The following is a 10,000-nucleotide window of genomic DNA, read 5'->3' as shown; positions in this document are numbered from 1 at the left end:
GCCGTGCAGTGTTATGACCCGCCGTTACGTGTTCGGACTTCTGATTCGCCTCTGACGGAAGCCTTTCTCTCGGCTGGGAAGGAGTTGGGTTCGTATGGAGGATGGGAGAGAGAGGGAGGGCTGTGATAAGGGGAAGGGAGAGGGAGAGTTGTGGTAAAGGGGAAGGGAGAGGGAGCGTTGTGGTAAAGGGGAAGGGAGAGGGAGCGTTGTGGTAAAGGGGAATTGAGAGGGAGGGAGGGCTGTGATAAAGGGGAAGAGGGAGGGAGTTGCGAGAAAGAGAAAGGGAAATGGTAGAGTTATGATAAAGAGGAAGGGAGAGGGAGGGAGTGCTATGATAAAAGGGGTGAAAGGTTAATGAGGGGTGTGATAAAGAGGAAGGGAGAGTTGTGATAAAGACGGACGCAGAACTGTGATAAAGAGGAAGAGAGAGGGAGGGAGTGCTGTGATAAAGAGAATGGAAGGTATACAAAGGGTTGTGATAAAGAGGAAGAGAAATGATAGAAGTGTTATGATAAAGAGGAAGAGCGAGGGATGTAGATTTGTGATAAAGGGGAAGGGAGAGGGAGGGAGAGTTATGATAAAGAGGAAGGGAGTAGGAGAGAGAATTGTGATGGAGATGGACGGAGAGGTTGAGACAGTTAAGATAAAGAGGAAGGGAGATGGAAGGCGGGTTATGATAAAGAGGGAGGAAGAGTTGTGATAAAGTGGATGAAAAGATGGAGGGAGAGGGAAGTTGAGGATAAAAGGGAGGGAAACAGGAAGATAGGAGGAAGGAGGGAAAGGAATAGTTCTTATAAAAAGGGAGGGAGGACGGATGGGGAGGGAGGGTAAGGATAAAAAGTTGGAAGGACGGTTTGGAATAAAGAATTAGATGTATAGAAGAATACAGAAAAATAGAAAGATGGGAGACCGTAAGGGAAAATGATGATAAAGAGGTGAAAAGACGGAGGGCAAAGGAGGAAGGCGATAAATAGTTAAAAGGTTAGAATGAGATTACGAGATGGAGAGGAGAAAAAACAGAAAGATAGGAGTACGAAGGGAGAGAGAAAATATGATTAAAAGATAGAAGAAAGGAAATATAAAAAGGTGAAAAAGTTTGGGGAGATAGAGGGAGGGAAAGGAAGATTGAAGATAAACAGACAAAAACATGACTCCCAGAAATGTGATAAATAAAAAGATAAAGGAGAATATACGTAAATGAAATCAGATGAGGTGGATGTATTGGGAATATTAATGAAGGATAGGAATATTCTAGAAAAGTTATTAGATTCCGAACTAACTAGACTAGAGTAAAATAGAAAATAAAATTAAAACAATAGAAAAACTATTCATAATTTTCTAATCCCTATACCATAACTTCACCACCAAACTAACATACATAAACCCCCTAATGAAAACTTTTAAAATAAACAAATAACTTCAAAATCACAGAACAAAAACTTTTTTAAAAATGTAAACAAATCCTCCTTCACATCCACCGCAGGCCTACCGGTGGGGAATCTGAACGACGACATCGACTACGGAGTGATGGCGGCCCAAACCACAGTGTATAAAGGACGGCGTTGGGGACCTACCAGAGGCTACCTTCGCCCTGCCATGGGTCGCCACAATCTGCATGTGCTGTTGCATACTCAAGTGACCAGAGTACGGCCAATGGGTGTGGGGATTTTGGTGTTTGGTGTGCGTGTGTGTGTGTGTGTAGGGAGGGGGGTTATGTGTGTGTGGGTGGGTGGTTGAAGGGGTGGGTTGTGTGTGTGTGGAGGGGGGGGGGGTTGTGTGTGTGTGTGTGTGTGTGTGTGTGTGTGTGTGTGTGTGTGTGTGTGTGTGTGTGTGTGTGTGTTCGGGTGCGCGCGTGTGTGTGGGGGGGAGGGGGTTATATGTTTGTGGGGGGTATGTGTGCGTGTGTGTATGTGTGTGTGTGTGTAGATGTAAACTAAGTTACTAACAACAGTATTCAACTAATTTCATTTTTTTTCCAATTTCTCATCTGAGCTTTAACACATTTTACGCATACTTTATAACTGTACATGAGTACATTTACCGAAATCTATACCTTGTATTTCCCTGTGTATCCCCCTAAAGCGTACACATATACGTTTACTGAAATAAATACATTTCCCTATTTCTCATCAACTGTACATATATACGTTTATTGAAATACATACCTTACATTTCCCTTTATATCCCCCTCTGTACCACACTACCCCCCCTCCCTCACTCGCCCACCACACCACCCTCGCCCCATCGCCCTCCACACGCACTCTCACCCCCCCCCTCACTCCTCCCGCATTGCAGCTGGTCTGGGACGAAAACCGAGCCGTGGGCGTGGAATACGTGCAGTGGGACAACCCTCGTCTCAACGGCACCGCTTACGCCCGCGCCGAAGTCATCTTGTCTGCGGGCGCCATCCACACCCCGCTCATTCTCACCTACTCGGGCGTCGGACCCAGGGATGTTCTCAAGAAGTTCAATGTGGGTATAAGGCGGAGTTCTGGATGAGTGGGCGTGTGTGTGTGTCTGTGTGTGGTGAAATGGTGTAGTTTCATTTGATAACGGATGGAAATACTAGAGAGAGAGAGAGGTAGAAAGAGAGAGAGATAGAGAGGCAGAGAGAGAGAGAAAAGCAGGAAGAGAGAGAGAGAGGAAGAAAGGGAGGAAGAGGGAATGCATGGTTGTATTTGAACAAATAAAATGATAACACGATATCAGAGAGAGAGAGAGAGAGAAGGAAAGAAAGAAAGAGAGAGAGGAGAAAGAGAGATAGCGAATGAAGAAGAATAAGCAGAAAAGGTATAAACGAGAAAGAAACAGACAAAAAAAAAGCGAACAAGCGTAGAAAGAGAAGACTCGAGAGAGAGAGAGAGCGACAAAAGAACAATAACTCCATCCCACCCCCCTTCCCCATCCACCCACACCCGCTCACACTCCCCTATTTCCCCAGATCCCGGAAGTCTCGTCCCTGGGAGGCGTGGGCGGCAATTTGCAAGACCACCTCAACCTCCCGCTCTACGTGCAATTGCAGAAACCCGTCGCCTTGAATCCTGCAAAGCTTCGCACGATTAGCAACTTGTGGGATTATTTCATACATGGAAAAGGTATATGTTTATGTATATATATGGTATAAATTTTTAATTTTTTATGGTATATATTTATAAACATATATGGTATATATGTTTATGTTTTGTTATTATTGTTGTGGTTATTGTTGTTATTATCGTCTGTGTGATTGGTGTTTTGGTTATTGTTGTTTATTGTTATCGTTATCATTTCTGATTTTTTTATCATTTCAGTCATCAGTATTATTACTTTTATATTTATTATCGTTATCTTTACTATTATTGTTGTTTTTGTTTTTATCATTATTATCGTTACTTCTGTCATTTTTGTTAGTATCATCATTATTATTATTATTATAATGATAATGATAATAGTGATTTTGAATATTGTCATTATTATTATTATTATTATCATTATCATAATAACTAGAAGCACCCAGAAAGCCCATGCTTCCGCTAATGATAATAATTCAAGCATCAAACAGTTTAAGTTGTCCTTAAAAGATAATAATGATAAATGAATAAAAAATCCTGGATCCAGATCATGATCCGGATTTAGGAATTTTTTGAAAGATTCATTGGCATTTCGAGATAGGGAAACACGGATGTCACCAGTATACTAGGGGATTTTGATGTAATTCTTCAAGGGTGACTATTTTTATTGCATCAGTGAACCTATGGACTTGGAGGAGGTATGCGCTCTCTAAGTACTTCTAGTTATTATATAATTAACTCATAGTCAGTAAAACAGAGTGAGAGAGAAAAAGAAAGACAAAAAAGAAAAAAAAAATATATAAATATAAATATATATATATATATATATATATATATATATATATATATTGTTATATAGATATGGATAAATAGAACAGATTGATAGATAGATAGAATAGATTGATAGATAGATAACAAGAGCTATAACAAACCTAACAGAGAAACAAAACCTGCCTATCATAGACACCTCTTTCACGCCCATCAGGAGACCTCGGCCGGGCTGCCATCGAGGGCGTGGGCGTGATGCCCGTCGCCCACAGCCAACCGGAAGTGGGCGTGATCCTCTTCAACATGGGCGCCGTGGACAGCCATCTCTACTCGGGGATTTCCAATATGAAACTTGACGTGAGTTCGTTATCTGTATTTCATTTTCGTTTTATCTTTATTTATTTTTCTCTTTGTTTATCGGCTATTTCCAATCATTGGTATCATCAATATTATTTTGTTATTATTATTGTTGATTTGTTTATTTTTTCATTTTTTTGTGCTAATGTGATTGGATTAGTATCGCAATCGCTGTTATTTTTAGCATGAAAATAATAATTACCATTGTTCTTATTATATCAAATTTTATATAAACGTATACGTCTGCCTTGTATCGTCTCTGCCCGTAAATATACCAATTCTTTGTGTACATGTATGCAATACGTACATGGACATTCGCTGGCTGATCACCAGAGGGCCGTGGGGGGGGGGGACAACTTCCCCGCCTCTCCTTCCAGAAGTTGGGCTTACCTCCCTCTTTTTTTTACTAAAGCTAGAATTGTGGAAGAGAAATCGCCACTGTGGTCACAGGCTTCTCAGATCTTACTCCTTAACGCAGTCCATTATCCTTCTTATCTCCTCGTCTCCTATTCCAAATTCCTGCTAAGCTCCTCTGCGTGCAGTACAAAATCATACTTCCCTTTTTCCCTCTCCTTCTTGCAATTCAAGATCCTACTTTTCTTATTTCCCTCCCTCTCTTTCTCTCTCTCTCTCTCTCTCTCTATCTCTCTCTCTCTCTCTCTCTCTCTCTCTCTCTCTCTCTCTCTCTCTCTCTCTCTCTCTCTCTCTCTCTCTCCCTCTCTCCCTCTCTCCTTCTCTCTTTCTCTCCGTCTCTCCTTCTCTCTTTCTCTCCTTCTCTCCCTCTCTCCCTCTCTCCCTCTCTCCCTCTCTCCCTCTCTCCCTCCTTCTCTCCTTCTCTCCCTCTCTCCCTCTCTCCCTCTCTCGTGCAATCCCAATCCCAAAATCCTCCTTCCCTACTTCCCTTTCCTTGCAAATCCAAAATTCTCCCATTCTCCTTTCCAAACTCCACTCACTCCTCTCCCTCCCCCGCAGTACTTCCACTCGACCTTCCCGCACATGGACAACCAGAGCTCCGAGGGCTTCATCTTCCTCGCCACCTGCCTCCACCCCAAGAGTCGTGGGCGGATACGACTCGTGAGCGACGACCCAAGGCATCCTCCGTCCATTGATCCCAACTACCTCCACCACCCGTACGACCTCGCGTGTATGAGGGACGGTGAGTTAAAGAGTTAATGGTTGAGACAAATGTGCAAGACATCTAAGGTCGTATAGCACTATGGTAAAGTATTTTGGTTAAGAGGGTAAATGATGTAATTATTAGTATAATGAGTGTTAAATTCAAAGGTTATAGTGTTAGAGGATAGTATGATAGGAAGGGTAAAGAAGGGGTAAAAATTATGTAAATCGAACATTAATAAAGGAAAGGGTTAAGGGTATGGGGCGATTGGATGGAATGGGGCGTATCTGCTGTTGGGGAAGCTATAATAACATTGCTGTAAGGAAAGCTGTTATGAAGTAATCAACGGGTAATATGGGTAGAAATGGCAGTTGGAGAAGTAGGAGAAGAGTCCAAGGGATGAGATAAGGAGGTGGTGAGGATGCGGTCTTTTTATTTACTTCGTTTTTGGTGGTGGTGTGTGTACCTGCACATGTACACACGTACACTAATGAATATGGTTACGGCAGTTGTAACATACGTAAATGATATGAAAGTACTAATAACTAAATTAATTTCCTTCACCCCTTTTCTCATTATCAATAGTATCTTTGTTTTATTATTATTATCAGAACCATTATGTCTGTCATCTATCTCTAATCATAATGACCAATATAGTTTCACCGGATATCACCATTAACACCACATTACCCCCCCCCCCCCTTCAGCCTTCAAGTGGGTGATGCGGCTGACCCGAACTCGCGCCATGCAGGAGCTGGGCGCCTCCGTCCACCTCCCCCGCTACGACGAGTGCGTCCGGAAGAGTGGGCGTGGGGGTGAGGGCGGCGGGGAAGACACGCGCGCTCTCTACAACGAGTACGTGTCGTGTCTGGTGCGAGTCGGGGCTATCACGGGCTACCATCCCCTGGGCACGGCGCGGATGGGGAGGGCCAGCGACCCCGAGACGGTGGTGGATCCGGAGCTCAGGTGAGGCTTGGGAATCGGGCTTTGGGGTTGGGGCGGGACGGTGGGTGGGGGTGACAAGCAGGGGGGGGGTTACTGGGAGGGATGTGTTTGAGTTCTTGTCTTTTCTTCATGTTAATCGTGGGCTTTTAGTCAAAATCAAGGGTAAATGCACAAACGCACACACACACACACACACACAAAATATATAATAAATATAGGACGTATTGACAACCCACATGTCACCTGTATATTCAGGGATAATAACTGTCCCCTCCTTCATATATAAAAACCGGGATGATTTTTCATGTGTTGTGTGTGTGTGTGTGTGGGGGGGGGGGTCATGTGCGCCAAATGCAGTGTAATATGGTTTACTTTACTGTTTACTGATCTTCTTTCTCAGGGTACTGGGCACGAAGCGGTTGCGAGTGGCGGATGCGTCAGTTATGCCCACGCATATTTCGGGCACGCCGAACTCTGCCATTCTTGTCATCGCGGAGAAAGCCGCCGACATGATCAAGGTAATTAGCACAAACAGAGAAAATGGAGTTTTTCTAATGCTGATCACAGCGCGTAGTGTGTTTTTGTCGCGCGAGCGTTTGTACGCGCAGCTAAAATAGATTTCAAGGGGCGTGCATCTTTTAGCCTCATCTTTCATTTTCGACTCTCCTCACTGCCCTGCATTTGCATTCTCTCGAAATCTGTATCATCATTAACGCCACAAATAATTCCAACACTTTTCACCGCCTCACAGGAGACCTGGAACGACGAGAAGAGCTTAGCCCAAGAAAAGATTTGCTCGAGCTCTCCCGACTGCGAGGAGAAGCTCTTAGCCAAGCTCTCCAACGCTGCCGGGTTCTCCGTCATAGCAGCGCCCTCCCTCACCACTGTCGTCACCACCACACTCCTCGTATTCACCACACGTACCCTGGCTGCGTCATAACTAGTTTTGTCTTTGTTTTTTTTATTACTTATAAGTAGATTTGTCTGTTTTCTTTTCTTTTCTTTTTGTTATTTATTTTTGTCTTCTTTTCTTTCTCTCTACATGATGAATCAGCTATAGTATACTTTGCTATGATTGTTGTTTTTGCTTTCATTTGATTGTTGTTAAAGCGATTGTTATTTTTATTGATATTACTGATATTATTGTTATTATTATTATTATTACAATTATTATCATTAGCTCTATTTTTATTAATTACTCATATCATATGTTCTACACAGACAAAATGAATCTTTAATTTTCAGACTTCAGAGAAAATGTCAGTCACTTTGCTAATACCTAAATTCTGTATAACATGTAATAAAGCAATCTTTCGCGTAATTTACATAATAAAAGAAAGACTTTGGTAACCGATTTCTTAAATAACCATAAGAATACCTAAGATCCACCAGTCTAGATCCAAGAGCAAAGAAGGGAAGTAATAGTTCAATATATACAGAAAGACTGGACTGTTACCATTATGTGCTAAGTCTCCTATATGATAAACTTGGCTTTTCACCATTAATTCCTTGGGAGTAAGTGGAAATGACAAGGAACAGGTAAGTGTCAATGGCTCTGGATCATAAATATGTAAGCTCAACTTTTATAACTAATGTAGAAGCCTAAAGGGTTATGTTGCTTTAAGAGAGCCTTGAGGAGACTTACTGTGAGATGTGAGACAAAGGATATGTAATTCTTTCAGCTACCGAACTTCCAGATGTAAATACAATCTCAAATTTCCTTAAGAAGAAATAAAAGAAGAGTTGAGATCCTTCTTTATCAAATATTTTTATCTCATGCAAGTTTATTATGAAACTAAAGCTTTATGAATACCGCACACTAACTCTACATTAGATTTCAGTGTGCACTCACCAAACCATTGCATATTCAATGGCTCAGTGAGATCTAGTATTCAGAGGTTCGAGCCTCTCTAGTGACATAAGTGACTTGGATCCCACCTTTTCCTAGCACAGGGGGGTGGTGGCGAGCATGAAATTCACTAGCCAAATATATAAAATCTTTAAACCCAAAATCAAATATTGCAACATGTCTTAATCCAATGCAGCCACAGATGGCATGCACAAACATGCCACACCAAAAGTGAGTTTAGTTTATTAATCATAATTACATATGCTTAGAACACAAGAATGTCAATTACTAATCCTACATTTGTCACCTTTTTACCATTTTCCTTGATTTTAGAATATTTCATTTTGCTTAATATTGCTATTAGTACTGTGGATAACATTATAATAATAATAAAGTCAATAAAAATAATATCACCATCAATGTTCAAAGCACTAGAAAATAAAATAAAAGAAAAACCCTGTAAACTCAGGAAGAAGAAAATCAGGTGAGGCCAGGTAGACTACTAATTAACTGTTGGTAGTTCAGCAATTATGGAGCTATCTATGTGTAGATACATTTCACAAAACTATACAACAGTGAACATCACATTTTTCTGGCAGCATTGGGTTAAATGAATTATTTACTAATGTTAATTAATCCTTTCACTGTATATGAGAAACAAAACAAATTATTTCAGTTACTTATCTCATGAACAACCATCCAGATACTAAAGATGACTATATCCAAAAAAAATCATAAAATGGAAAGCTATCATTGAGTTAGCATATGAAAAGTCACTGTAATATAGAAACTTTAGTAATATGTACCAACAGGTGTGAAACCTTGTAAATATATGTACACTTGTGCTTGCATATATGTACACACATTATAGAAGTTGTGTTTGAGAACCATCGTGCCCATGGATATCCCAGTTTAATACAATTCACATCCAATAATTCTGCTTTTAGTGATACATATATTACAAATAAATATAATTGTATGTAAATTGAGATAGATAACAGATAGATAGATGGGTAAATTATATATAAATATAAATATATGTATGTATATTTGTGTATATATATATTTATGAATATATATACATATAATATATATACATATATATATATATATATATATATATATATATATATATATATATATATATATATATATATATATATATATATATATATATATATATATATATATATATATATATATATATATATATATATATATATATATATACACACATAAATATATACACAAATATTTATAAACATATATATACATATATATATAGAGCCGCCATCATGCGGCCAGGGCCCCAGGGCAAAGAACAGGGTGGGCTGCTGTAACGTTGTTTTAGTATAAAATACACCCTATAAATTTGCTGAGTTTGTTGTTCTTGGGCTCAAATAAGCGACCTGTAATTTTTTTGTGGGCCCTGGGGTTGTTGCCCCGGTTACCCCCTCTGTCGGCAGTCCTGCATATATACATTGACAAATATACATAGACACACACACATATATATACACATAATACATATATATATGTGTGTGTGTGTGTGTGTGTGTGTGTGTGTGTGTGTGTGTGTGTGTGTGTGTGTGTGTGTGTGTGTGTGTGTGTGTGTGTGTGTGTGTGTGTGTGTGTGTGTGTGTGTGTGTGTATGGAAAAAGCAAAGATAAACAGTCATGTTAACTTACATGTCTTTATTAATAAGAGTAACCACCTTAACAGAGTCATCAGTTAAGAAGGCTCAAATATAATCAGATTTCTCCTGTATAAATTAATGTGCATTACCAATACTACAACTTTTAAAAGTATACTAATATTTCAATATAGCACAAATGTTTGTACAACTGAAGTACCTTCATAGCATCATCAAACCATGCTCTAGTATGAATGGAAAAACACTCTACCGTGTTGATA

At 40.1% G+C, this 10,000-nt stretch overlaps 1 protein-coding gene across 1 annotated transcript in view; it reads left to right on the top strand.

The window, feature by feature from the left end:
- The window catches only part of LOC113826082 (L-sorbose 1-dehydrogenase), a gene marked incomplete at its 5' end in the record, with an annotated part of 10,967 nt that extends 3,388 nt beyond the window's left edge, over positions 1–7,579 (top strand). Inside the window, 9 exon segments of the mRNA XM_070114309.1 lie at positions 1–88; positions 1,484–1,644; positions 2,296–2,472; positions 2,942–3,095; positions 4,036–4,175; positions 5,148–5,331; positions 6,000–6,258; positions 6,638–6,755; positions 6,989–7,579. The exon segment at positions 1–88 is cut by the window's left edge and continues 111 nt beyond it. Of these exon segments, the coding sequence (XP_069970410.1) occupies positions 1–88; positions 1,484–1,644; positions 2,296–2,472; positions 2,942–3,095; positions 4,036–4,175; positions 5,148–5,331; positions 6,000–6,258; positions 6,638–6,755; positions 6,989–7,177 (1,470 nt within the window).
- Positions 7,580–10,000: the final 2,421 nt, after the last annotated feature.

This window comes from Penaeus vannamei, chromosome 35 (assembly GCF_042767895.1).
Source record: "Penaeus vannamei isolate JL-2024 chromosome 35, ASM4276789v1, whole genome shotgun sequence".
Classification (NCBI taxonomy): Eukaryota; Metazoa; Arthropoda; class Malacostraca; order Decapoda; family Penaeidae; genus Penaeus; species Penaeus vannamei.
The sequence above is the reverse complement of the archived record's forward strand: the minus strand, read 5'-3'. Positions and strand labels throughout refer to the sequence as shown.